We start from the raw sequence: 13,971 nt of genomic DNA on the forward strand, positions 1-13,971 counted from the left end.
TCGGTGTGGACTTGTTGGGCCGAAGGGCCTGTTTCCATACTGTAATGTAATCTAATCTAATCTCATAAGGTGAATGAGTGTCAAAGTTTGGTGCCATGTGAGTAAGGGAATAGGTTGCCCTGGGAATGAGATGGTGTAGTAGCAAATGGGTGAGGGGGTGGTGTGCCAGGTGGATCAATGTAGGGGGTTGACTGGGAGATAGGTGTATGAGGGTGTAGGGTGGCAGATGGGTTGGTGAGAAGGTGTTGAGGTGATCAGTTACATGTCAGGTATCCTGTTGAGGTAGGTAACTCTTACATTAGGTATCTTGTGTCTGAGGGATTTAGTTTAAGTGATTGGGGGGTCAGTTTTATCGCTAGCCAGAAGTTACAGCAGGTTTTAGTTTTTAAATCTTTCCTAGCTGGCTGCTAAGATAAGCAATTCAGAACATGGCAATGTCCCCATGTCAGAGTTGGTGAGTTTTTCAGAGGGTTTCAAATGTCAGGTAACTGCCTAACAGAAGTTTCAACCTCTAATGAATAGTTATCGTGTAGCAGTATGTTGGGGATCCCCTAGTACATCAGTCAGGGTAGGTCTGGTCTCCAACTCTCTGCAGGCTAGAAGCCCTTGCCCTTATTTCAGTCAGCACTGATGATTCGCTTTGTTTTTCTCTAAATTCCTCTCAGAATGCTAATTTGTCCACAATACTCATGTGAAACTCTGTGATGCCATAGCATCTCAATGTCATCTGCTTGATTTTGCTCAGATTCTGTGACAAGGGAGTGGCATTAAAGAATAAGATGAATTTGGGGGCAACCAATATTCAAAAATATAGGTTTAAGAGATGTAAATAGGGATGTTTTTAAACTGAGAAACTGATTGATGAAATGAGATTCATAATTTGCTTCATAGATTTAGGAAAAAGAATTCTTCGGAAAGATTTCTGAGAAAACAGAGAGAAATCAATCCCGATTCATGCTTTGTTCATTGATATTCCAGAAGCTCAACAGCTAATACAACGGAATTCATCCAGGACACATTTTTATTGCAATTATCCAAGCTAACTTTAAAAGGCGATGTCAATTCCAAAATTTCAAGTGTATTAATGACATGGAGTATTATTGTTTGGAAACAGTAAAATTGCCTGAGGTGCTGTTCTCAGATAAAATTAAACCATTGCAATTCGAGTTTAACCTTCCCTCATTATGCTTTAAGATTTGTACCTACTAAGTATCAAAGGTCAAAAACAAACAGAACTTACATGTTCAGATAAATTCGAACTCTTTGAATCAACATCATACCTGAAAAGAATAATAAAATTAAGAATTTATTATTCCATAAGCCATAAAAGCTAAGTTTGACAGATTAAAATAAAGCTGAAACCCATTTTCATATTATAAATAATCATGGAAACTCAATGTTGGTGCTTTATAGCTATTTATTAAATCTAACCCAAGTTTTTCTGCGCTTATGCAATTCAGTTCTAAATTATGTTTTAAAAAAAGTCAATGCTGTAACATTGCAGTATTAGTCAAAATAATTTTAATATAAATAATTCAGAACTGTGTTTCACTATCAATATTGCCATTTGGAGTCAAATTTATGATTAAAATTTTCATTCCAATGCCAATTGCCAATTCCTTGCCAATTTTCTTCAAATCCCATTTTTCTTTTATCCTTGTTGGTACATACTAGGGGTCTGGCTGCCATATTAACTTCAGCCAGGAGGCCATTAGTGAAATCTGAGACTTGACAATGCATACCAACAGCCTTTAGTGTTCATCATCTGACTGTGATCAACCAGGGGGAATTCCACACCTGGCTGACTTACTTTTACAAACACTGATTCCATTGGTCCATGATGTTGCTTAGTTCCCACCCCATTATCTGGCTTGCCTCTCTAATATAACATAACTTTGAGTGGGAGACAAAGGAGAACAATTCAACCTCAGAGACTTGGGACTTAAGACATCAAAGGTTATCTCCTGCACTGTACCCTACCCGCTCTGAAACATGCTAGACTTAAAATTGGGGCTTATCGACCTTTCAGATGCAAAATCTAGTAAACCCACTAGTAGACTAGTCAGCTATGATCACTACATTTGTTACATTCTTGTTGTTAAATAGAGCATGTTGAAGGGTTTCTTTCAAAAACACAGTGAGATTGAAGTAATACACTCGCTGTCCATTCAGGAGAAAAAATGCTGTATGTCTGTCTGTATGTATAATATTAACAAATACTAATCATAGGACTAAGTTACTTTAACATTCATAAAGACAGAAATAATTAATGCAATATCAAAGCTTTGAGTAAAATTAATAAAATATAGAGTTATCCACAGCAGAAGCAATTGTGAATTGCCTTCCATAAAAGCAGAAGCCAGTAAAATTACACAGGAAAACCATTTCAATTTAAATGCACAATTGTCAATTGGAGAAAGCAGTAAAGATATTTTTAATCAGATTTTTTCTGTAAGTAATCATTCATAGGAGAAGTTAGTTTTTTACATATAATATTTAGGTACTTTAGACTCTGGGCAAATACGGTACACTTACTACAATTGAGAAATGTTTTTAAGTTGTTTCAGATTTCAGTTGTTTTATGGATTCACAAATTATCCTATTTCTGTAAATAATATACAGATCCACTACGAACACTAACTATGCTAACTGATTCATTCTTCCTTATCCAAGTTATTTATTTTTTCCCCACACTGCACAAAAACATACACCGCTTTTTGAACAGCAGTGGAATAAAATGTTGGTGCATATTACTGCAGATGCTGGAATCTGTACTGAAGATAAATACTGGAGATCACAGCGGGTCAGACAGCATCCATGGGCAGTGAGCAAGCTAACGTTTTGACTCTAGATGGCTCATCAGAGCTGAGAAGAGTCATCTAAACTTGAAATGTTACCTTGCTCTCTCTCTCTCTCCATGGGATTGTGATCTCCAGCATCTTTTGCTTTCAGTAGTGCATTTAATGAAGCTCATAAACTATTTTTACACAGGGCTCAGTTATTCAAAGTAATAATAAATAAGAGTGTAAAGTTAAAAACAAAACTATATTCATTATGGACCAGTCCAAACAAAACTACCATCCGTGGTCAGATTTCCATTCCTCCAGCTGTGTCAGAAAGACTTTAGAAATGGTGGATAAAAGAAAATTACTGCGGATGCTGGAATTTGAAACCAAAAGAGATAATGCTGGAAAATCTCAGCAAGTCTGGCAGCATCTGTAAGGAGAGAAAAGAGCTGACGTTTCGAGTCTAACTGACCCTTTGTCAAAGGGTCTCTTTGGGTTTAGAAATGGTGAGCAGGATGCAATTCTGGATTCCCATCCCAATTCCAGTCTCCAACTATTTCTGTTGGCATGGGATAAGAATTAAAGTAGCAAGCTTATATACACTACTCCTAAATTCTCCAATTCTATTGTGGAGATGGGCATTTCAGAACCATCACAATTTTAATGGAAATTGGCAAAGAGTTTTGCAAGAGACTTGGTTCACAATGCCTCAAAGAATAAATAGTAAGGATTCTTTGGCAGGTAGGTTTAAAAGGTGTTTGGATAGTATAAAATAAAATCATTTTTAAATTGCCCTACTACTTATTTGACATTGAGTACTTCTCTCATAAAGCAATAAACCATTAAATTGACCAGCATCTTGTAATAATTCAGATGCTAAGAGGTTTTTGTCTTAATGGATAAGATCCTCTCCATTCTACAGTGATATTAATGTGTGTAGGGGGGCCTGTGGTTTGATTTTCACATTGATTTAATGGCTTGGCATCCTCTGAGCATCTAATGCACTCTTCCAGTATCCACAAGGTACAGGTCTCATGAGCCACATAACAGCATTGACAAATCTTTAAAACGCTCAATAAATTAAACAAGAAATTCAGCATTTGACATTCGCTTTGATATTAAAAAAACTGGCCCCTCTTGACAATTTTATGAGATTGTGATCAAATATAGCCAGTGAAAGTCCCACTGAAGAAACAACTCATCCACTTATCTCCTTTTAAATTTGTCCAAAAGTAATCAATTTTTCAATAGCACTCGGGCAGAATGCAAAACCGAAATTGCACAGGTTGCTGGGATAAATTAAAATAGCTGTCATGAGTCATCTATTAACCTTTGAATGGGTAATCCCACTGCACACGCCTATCTCTCAGGTTCTAGGACATGGGTTTTAAATGCTCATGGTAATATATGTTATGATTGTTCTATGTTGTGTAAAGCTATAAAATTGGAGCCATCTGTTCATCGTGAGAGGGTTTGTCCCTTTCCCATTCGTGTGTGATAATACAGGATGAGGTTTCTCAGTTGCAACTATCAGGTATCACCGCTGTTTAATATTAAAAAATCACTTTTCATACATGGTAGATTTTTTATAAACTTGTATTTAGATTGTACTTAGCATCATTATTATATATCAAGTTATTTTCAAATGAAAACTTGGATCCGAGAAAGTTGTACATCATGATTAGATTAGATTAGACTAGATTAGATAGATTACTTACAGTGTGGAAACAGGCCCTTCAGCCCAACAAGTCCACACCGACCCTCCGAAGAGCAACCCACCCAGACCCATTCATTTACCCCTTCACCTAACATGACAGGCTATCAAATGAATTTAAAATTGTGTTATAGTTAGAGTTTGAAATCCTTATTTGTGAGATGGCAAGGAAAATTTGTTTACATATTTTGAAGGAAAAATTTTCCGGTCTGTTCTAAAATAAATAAAATATAATCAGTTCCAGGCACTTTGCGGCAATAATCACCAACTCAGATTCAAACTGGCACTGAGGTTTGAGTTTCTGTGTATAATTGGGCTTTGTCGACAACAAGCCAGGAACATTTTGATTTTTCATCTAAATGGACTGGAAATCCCCCACTATAACCCATGAAGCAGCAGCCTTGTAAGTATTCCAGGTTGTGAGCATTCGACTGCAGGATCAACTTACAATTCTTCCATAATTGGCATCATAGTTTGTCTTCAAGAGTTGGATTCCTCTCTAACTTGCAATAATCAAACATGCATTCGGTTCTCTAGGCTTATCATGACAAGAACACAATATGCCATCAACATGACCAACTAATTTGATTATAAAATCCATCATCCTATTTGCTTTATTATTGGTTTGGCATTGCTTAGTCATGGTGAATGGCTAAATAATTTACAATATACAATTTTTGCCCGAATCCTGAAATTAACTTGGTTTCTAACTCTTGTTTCTGCTCTGTCGTATACTATCATTGGTAAACAGTGTAGAGCTCTCTTTGTAATATCTAGGTCAAATACTCTGTCTAACTTGGTATTATTTGTGAATTAACAATCTTGTATTGAAACTCTAATTTTATGTTGCTAAACAAAGTTGGAAAAGAACACAAAATCCCAACATAGAGAATAGAGAAAGCCATTCAACATCTCTCCCATTGTTAAATCATTCTTTTTACAACTGTCCTCTACTCAAGTCAGATCACCAAAGTTGTTCAAAGAGGTACATTTTAAGCAATGTTGCAATGAAAGAAAGCAATCTAGAAAAGCAGGAAGGTAGAGTCTAAGTAACCAAAGGAGTAGTAGCCATGAATTGTGAGATTACAATCAGGGATGCTGATGAGGGCAGAATTAGAAAAAAAACACAGATATTTTGGAGGGTGATGGAGCTTGAGGAAATTGGGAGAGTTAAGAGATTTGAAAATAATGAATACTTTCAAATGAAGTTGTTGCCTGACATGACTTGGCCCAATTTAAGAGACAAGACAGCAGAGCTTTGGGTGACCCCATGTTTAATAGGGTAGAATGTGAAAGATCACCAGAAGTGCATGGGACGTGAAGTCTAAAGGTAGGAAAGGCATGAAGGAGGGTTTTAATAGCAAATGAGCTGAGAAAGAAAGAAAGATATTGCAGAGGTGGAAATGGACAGTCTTACTGATGACGTAACTATGAGGTTGGAATTTCGTGTCAGGATAAATGTGACATGAAGGTTGCAAGCAAGCTGATTTAATCTCAAACTGTTGTCAATGAAGATTTGGAGATACTGGTGTTGGACTGGGGTGTACAAAGTTAAAAATCACACAACACCAGGTTATAGTCCAACAGGTTTAATTGGGAGCACACTAGCTTTCGGAGCGACGCTCCTTCATCAGGTGATTGTGAAGATGATGGAGTCAGTACCCAGGAAATGGAGTTTGGAGTAGGAACAACAGATCTGCAAAGACAATGACTTGAATTTTCGTGCAGATGGAGAGATTTCCATCTGATCAATAATAGCAGTGCAGGCAACAAACCAAAGGTCCTGCCTCTGAACCTGGCTGTTATTGCAATGCCAGCTCACAACAGGAGATAAGCTGCTGCTCATGATGAAGTTTGCTGTCACCATTCTCTTCAAAACTACAGGACCTGCTTTATCGCATGTAGTAGAGGAAAGCCATTTTCTGGTCTAATTAGGAGTGGTTAACAAGATATAGTTTATTGCATGTCAGCAAACTAATGACAGGTTACTGGATATGATAGACATTGTAACATGAACTTTGAAGACAATGAAATGTTAGGTCTCATTCCTGTAAGATCCTGTTCTGCTCTCAAGTTCATACAGCATCATCTTCGTGGTTCGGTACTTATGGCAGTACTTGGTATTAACTCTTTCACAGCCTTATAAAACATCTCCTCCCAAGCATTTTCCATTATTAGTACTGTACTTTTGTATTCAAAATTATATTTACCACAACACCATTTCCTCTCCACAGGTCTCTGATTTTACAAATTCTAATGATCCATCCATTATTCTTCTACAATGCATTCTCTTCAGACTTAGAAAACTACTAGGTTTCCAGATGTCTTTGATTCACTTCCTGGTGGTCCAAAGTCTGGAAGACCTTTAATCTTTTGACTTTCTTTCACAGAGGATGCTTTTCCTCTTGAAACATGCAATTGCTTATTTGCAGGATCCTGAGCCTCTATCACATCAATTTGTTCTTTGCTGTATCTTAAATCATTAGCTATCAGTCATCCTTTCTCAGTGATGGCTTCCATTGAGTTGTATGTATCACATCTTCCATCTTTGTCAGCATATTTTTATTCTCACTTTGCATAGATTTGTGCTGGCACACTTAAACGTTTTGCTTCAATATTGCTTAGTTTAGGCCCTCTCATCCACTTTGGGTGGTTGCATTACTGAACCAATATGTTCATTTCCTCAGTTCTACTATTTGAGGATTGGCAATGATCTCTGTCACAGATACTGAGAATTCAACCTCAGTAGATTGAGAAAGTCAGGACTTAACATAAGAGTTATTGGTTCACTATGTTGAGTTCCATCAATTATACAACTGTCAATTGACTCAAGTGGTGTACAATATTTTTTGGCTAACTCATTGCTGGTTTCTCCTCACACACATTTCTGGCGCTTCAGTGTTGGTAGCAGTGGAAAACCTTTTGTTCCAATCCATTGAAGCCACACCTTCCCATCTTGTTGACAGCATGAAACAAACTTCTTATGGCAATAAAAATAGAAAATCAGATCCATTGAAACTAATTATGTTCTCCCATGAGTCTAAGGAACCTGACATAATCCTTTGCCAACTGTTCTTTGGTTAATTATTCAACTTTCTTGACTGTCTGTTCCTTTCTATAGTTTAACTCGTTCCGCTATTTGAAGAAAATTGCAATTAAGTCATGCCTTCCGACTCAAAAGTGAGAAATCGTGGTTGTTGTATATGAGAGATTTCTGCTATTTGATGTTCCTTCTTTTGGCAAGTTGCTTGTAGCATATGTTTAGTCTGAAGAATTTTGCCTCCTGGATCATACAGTTGCACTACGGCCAGAGTTTTTTGTAACCATTGGTCACTAGTGATAATATAGTGAACTCACCCCAGTGCCTTGAGTTTGTGAGATGACGATAAATATTAGCTGGCCAAAATGCAAGGGCTGGATCATCTATTTTCCTCAGGACCCTTTATTTTTCTATTCTTGTAGATTATTGCACTCACTAACCAGTTTGCTTGGGAAGTTATTTGATTTCTTGGTTTTATAAAGCTGTGCCCCCTTTCTGCACATTTTCTGAAAGTGGCCAATAATGTAACAGAAAGTATTCACTTTAAAGAGCTAGGCACGACCAGGTCTTGGGAGACTGCTTTGATCCTGATCTCTTGTGCCAATGTTTATCATTTCCTCTTAGCATTGATCTGTGTTGTTACTGGACTTCTGATTCATTCAGCACCTGAATGGCTTTATCTAGAGCTCAACCATCTTTACATTAAATCTAACAAATACTCAACAGCAATTACTGCAAAAATTTTGCCTCAAATAATTCTGACTTAAAATCGTAGTCATAGTTTTTCATTAATTTCAGCGATCATTAATGAACACATCAATGAATGTTCCTGAATACAAAACTTGTGCCTTCACAAATTTTATTAGCTCTGAAATTAATATAATTGTGAAAGGTTTTCAGTATCTCTTCAAAAATATCTGCTGTTTCCTATAGCTACAATATCATCAGCTATACTCCGAACATCTATTTACTTCTTCAGAATCTGATTTAAGGTCTAACTTGGAAGCCACTCCATATATCAAAAGTTAGTTCCTCCAAGATGTCTAATGTGTTCAATTGGTTCATCTCTGAAATTAGGTCCTCCTGGAAATATTATTTCAGATGCCATGTTTTTCTTCTTTTGTAGTGATAGCAGTTCTGCTGCTCTTTTCTGCTATATGGAAGGATTTTCTCCACATCTTATAGCTAAAATGAAGGATTAATGCTTCTCACAGTAAAACAAAGGATTCCAACATTTTTTTTCCCACATTCACTGCATGAATCCAGTCATTTGTGACTTTAATATTAATTCCTGCATTAATCAGTAGGTTTTATTGAATGTCTCACACTCCTCAGATTTTAAATAATTATTCCCACTTTTGTCATGTATCTTACAAAGGATTTCACACCTTTTCTGTGTCCTGAATAAAGTCTCCTCAATTTTTTGTCCCTCTACACCAATTCTGCTCAGTTTTTTAATTTGTCTATTGTCATTGTTTTAATTACTGGTTTTGCAATGTGTGACAATGCTATTACTTTAAAAAGGTTATTTTGTCCTGCACTTTTTTTGAAGAGAGGTTAGAAAGGCAGAGAGTCCAAAGAGTCTAGGGAGCTATATTTTTTGTAAAAGTTTAGCAATGCAAGAGGAGAGGCCGATTCTTCCAATTCAGGTTTTCTAGTTTTTTTCAGTAGTCAGAGGACATGTGAGTATCAGAAGTGTTGCAAGCTTCAGTAAATAATTCCTAACTGACTTTCTCTGAAATCTCTCTGGATGTTGTTCCCTCCTTCCTATAAGAATCTATGTTTGCATTTACCTTTTTGCCAAGGGGTGTGTTTATGGGATGTTACTAAATGAGCACAGTTAATCAGTTAAGTTGCTGTATCGCTTCAGTTAAGTTTTCCAATGGTTAAGTCTTCCTAAATTCCATTTCCTTTTGTTCATGTTTCAACTGTAGTGTTTAGATAAATTCTGTTTTGCTTAAAGCCAGGTGGTTTGACCAGCTCCATCACACCATCACTTCACATCTACCTTTAAAATAAGAAAAAGGTTGGGATCCAGGCTACTTTCTTAAAATATTTTGAGGGGGTCTGGACTGGTCCATAACAAATGTCTCTGGATTTGTGACCTCAAATTATTATATTTTTTGTGGTTATTTACTTCCCTTGCAGTAGTCATGCCTCATGGTACCTGCCCAATATGATAATGACACTTGAACTGATCTGTAAGTAAATTTATAACTTCTCACTTTCCAGCCTGGATTATTTTAAAATTTCTCTTGGCTCAGCAGGGATTCTAAGCTTTATTAACAGTTACATCAATGTCTGTTCACTTATCATTGAACTGTGACTTGGGATCTCTCCAAGGCCTTGTGGTGTAGTCTGTATCTGCTGTGGAGTTAATAAATTCCCTGTTGCCAGGAGGAACTCTTTCTGCTAATTCTCCTCTGCATTGCATCTCTTACCAAACCTGAATGAACTTCCTAGTTGAAGATTGTCATGAGGATTTCTTCTATAAGGTTCTTGAATCCTCAGATATTCCTTTCTGCTAACAGCTTCAAGCTGATTCTGTATTTCACATACTTCTGCTCATTAAGTGTCATATGAGCAGCCAAATCAAGTCAACACCACTGCTCTCCATATTATCTGGGGTTGCCTGAACACAGGAGGTATTGTTAGTAAGTTTGCAGATGATACCAAAATTTGAGGTGTAGTGGACAGTGAAGAAGGTTACCTCAGAGTACAATGGGATCTGATTAGATGGGCCAATGGGCTGAGGTGTGGCAGACGGAGTTTAATTTAGATAAATGTAAGGTGCTCCATTTTGGAAAGGCAAATCAGAACAGGACTTATACACTTAATGGTTAGGTCCGGGAGTGTTGCTGAATAAAGAGACCTTGGAGTGAAGCTTTGTAGTTCCTTGAAAGTGGAGTCGCAGGTAGCTACGATACTGAAGAAGGCACTTGGTATGCTTTCCTTTATTGGTACGAGTATTAAGTATAGGAGTTGGGAGGTCATGTTGTGGCTGTACAGGACATTGGTTAGGCTACTTTTGGAGTATTGTGTGCCATTCTGCTCTCCCTCCTATGGGAAGGATGTTGTGAAACTTGAAAGAGTTCAGAAAAGATTTACAAGGATGTTGCCAGGGTTGAGGGGTTTGAGGTATAGGGAGTGGTTGAATAGGCTAGGGCTGTTTTCCCTGAAGCATTGGAGGCTGAGGAATGACATTATAAAAGCTTTATAAAATCGTAAGGGGCATGGATAGTATAAATAGACAAGGTCTTTTCCCTCGGGTGGGGGAGTTCAGAACTGGAGGGCATAGGTTTAGGGTGAGAGGGGAAAGATATAAAAGGGTCCTAAGGGGAAACCTTTTCATGCAGAGGGTGGTTCATGTATGGAATAAACCGCCATAGGAAGTGGTGGAGGCTGATACAATTAAACATTTAAAAGGCATCTGGATGAGTATATGAACAGGAAGGGTTGAGAGGGAAATGGGCCAAGTGCTGGCAAGTGGAACTAGATGAGGTTAGGATATCTGGTCAGCATGGACGAGTTGGACCAAAGCGTCTGTTTCCATGCTGCACATCTTTATGACTTTATGTTGAAGATTGCTGCCACCATTCTCATCAAGTCTAGGAATGTACAAAGCCCATTCAGTTGAGTGCAGCCACACTACTATGGGTGGTGCTGATCAACATCTTCAGGCTCTTACAGATCCATACACAACACTAACCTCTGCCATTTTCACAGGAGCATGAATGGGTGATGATTTTAATTTGCACATCCATGGGTTCCTGAACGAAATGCACATGATAAAGCATAGCTGCCTTCAGTCCAATCTGATTCGCATTAATGAGAGGTCTACAGCATGACCTGTGCACTGTAGACCCAGCAGGAGAAAGTCTACACTCACTAGAGCTCCTTGTAAAGTATGGTTTCCTTTTGGATATGGTCACAAGACCTCTTTGGGAGATGTCAAATGTTATTTGGGAGAGGTAAGGTTCCTCCTGGAACTGTTAGATATAACATGAGAGGGTGTAAAAAGTTAATCAAATCATTGGAGCTGTCAAGAGTAATGTCAAGCATTTAAAATGGCTGTCCTTTAATTATTTGCAAAAACCAGCAGCACTGTTTTAAGTCTTGCTATTTGATTTTGTCGTTTGACATGTTTGAGAGTTATCATTATAAAAATAATGCTATATGACTGACTTCATAACCTGTTACAATAAGTGTCTGTCAGTTCATAGTTAGTTGACAGCTTTGAATTAGGGATTATGAACACATATGTGTATTTTTAAAGAAAGAATTTAGCATCTGAAGGAAGTTAAATGTAGTTGTTTTTTAAACAAGTGGGAATTAAAAAAGAGAATTCATTAATAAACACTACAACTTTATTTCATCTCTGAATGAGCCCTGAGATCTGCCATGGTGTGTACTGGGAGTAATGACACGCTAGGTGTAAAAGGGTGGTAGGTAGGGAGGCCATGAGTTGATGCTACATTGGCTTAAGGGTTATAATGGATCCTGGTAGTGGTGTTAGGGGTGTTGGGGCGCCAGAACTCAGCATGAGGAGTTGGATGGAGGAAACATGAGATGGGGAGTGTGAGACAGAGGGAGAGGGAGTGAGAGAGAGGACTGAGAGAAAGGAGTGGAGCGGGGTTTGAATGAATGAGGGTTGGGAAGGCTGGTTTTTTTCTAACAACTTCAAGAAAGTATTGGAGCAGCAAGACAGGCCTTTCAGACCATCCACTCCCACACCTGGCTACTCCTGAACTCTTTTCAGTGGCAGTAGCCTCTTCCCCCTCCCCACCAACACCCTACATCTCCCTCCCCCCACCACATCCAACAGCATCACCCTCAAGTGGGTGAAATTCCACGGTACTTTTCATTGGGTTGGGTCTGTGCTGGAAATTGTATCCCAAGCCCAAAAGTGAAAATTCAAGACAAGAAGTTTACAATATTCAAACCACATTGTTTCATCAGTTAAATGAACATCAACTAACAAGTAGCTGTATCCAGGATTCCTGCCCAGTAAAACGTAATTGTTTAGAAAAGGTGATTATCTAGTTGGCAAAGAACTATAATTTAGAATTTCTCACCCACCATTTCAACCAGAATGCCTAATACAATCAGTGATTGAAAGCTTCATGTTCAAATACTGCTAACATGTAAATAAATGCTGGAGTGCTTCCCATAGAGTCACAGTCATAAAGATGTACAGCATGAAAACAGACCCTTCGGTCCAACTCGTCCATGCCGACCAGATATCCCAACCCAATCTAGTCCCACCTGCCAGCACCCGGCCCATATCCCTCCAAACCCTTGCTATTCATATACCCATCCAAATGCCTCTTAAATGTTGCAATTGTACCAGCCTCCACCACATTCTCTGGCAGCTCATTCCATACACGTACCACCCTCTGCGTGAAAAAATTGACCCTTAGGTCTCTTTTATATCTTTCCCCTCTCACCCTAAACCTATGCCCTCTAGTTCTGGACTCCCCGACACCAGATAAATGTCTATTTATCCTATCCATGCCCCTCAATTTAGTAAACGTCTATAAGGTCACTCCTTAGCCTCCGAGGCTCCAGGGAAAACTGTCCCAGCCTGTTCAGCCTCTCCCTGTAGCTCAGATCCTCCAACCCTGGCAACATCCTTGTAAATCTTTTCTATAACCCTTTCAAGTTTCACAACATCTTTCCAATAGGAAGGAGACTAGAATTGCATGCAATATTCCAACAGTGGCCTAACCAATGCCCTGTACAGCTGCAACATGACCTCCCAACTCCTGTACTCAATACTCTGACCATTAAAGGAAATCATACCAAACGCCTTCTTCACTATCCTATCGACCTGCGACTCCACTGTCAAGAAGCTATGAACCTGCACTCCAAAATCTCTTTGTTAAGCAACACTCCCTAGGACCTTACCATTAAGTGTATAAGTCCTGCTAAGATTTGCTTTCCCAAAATGCAGCACCTCACATTTATCTGAATTAAACTCCATCTGCCACTTCTCAGCCCATTGGCCAGTCTGGGCCAGATCCTGTTGTAATCTGAGGTAACCCTCTTCGCTATCCACTACACCTCCAATTTTCATGTCATCTACAAACTTACTAACTGTACCTCTTATGCTCGCATCCAAATCATTTATGTAAATGACAAAAAGTAGAGGGCCCAGCACCAATCCTTGTGGCACTCCACTGGTCACAGGCCTCCAGTCTGAAAAACAACCCTCCACCACCACCCTCTGTCTTCTACCTTTGAGCCAGTTCTATATATCCAAATGGTTAGTTCTTCCTGTATTCCATGAGATCCATGCTAATCAGTCTCCCATGGGGAACCTTGTGGAACGCCGTACTGAAGTCCATATAGATCACATCTACTGGTCTGCCCTCATCAATCTTCTTTGTTACTTCTTCAAAAAAATCAATCAAGTTTGTGAGACATGATTT

At 38.6% G+C, this 13,971-nt stretch overlaps 1 protein-coding gene across 3 annotated transcripts in view; it reads right to left on the bottom strand.

Moving 5' to 3' along the window:
- The window catches only part of LOC122561654 (copine-8), a 356,185-nt gene that overhangs the window by 213,841 nt on the left and 128,373 nt on the right, over positions 1–13,971 (bottom strand). For all 3 annotated transcript variants that reach the window (XM_043713602.1, XM_043713603.1, XM_043713601.1), the window contains exon 5: positions 1,241–1,280. In XM_043713602.1, coding sequence (XP_043569537.1) covers positions 1,241–1,280 — 40 coding nt within the window. The remainder of the gene's footprint in view (positions 1–1,240; positions 1,281–13,971) is intronic.

This window comes from Chiloscyllium plagiosum, chromosome 23, assembly GCF_004010195.1.
Source record: "Chiloscyllium plagiosum isolate BGI_BamShark_2017 chromosome 23, ASM401019v2, whole genome shotgun sequence".
Classification (NCBI taxonomy): Eukaryota; Metazoa; Chordata; class Chondrichthyes; order Orectolobiformes; family Hemiscylliidae; genus Chiloscyllium; species Chiloscyllium plagiosum.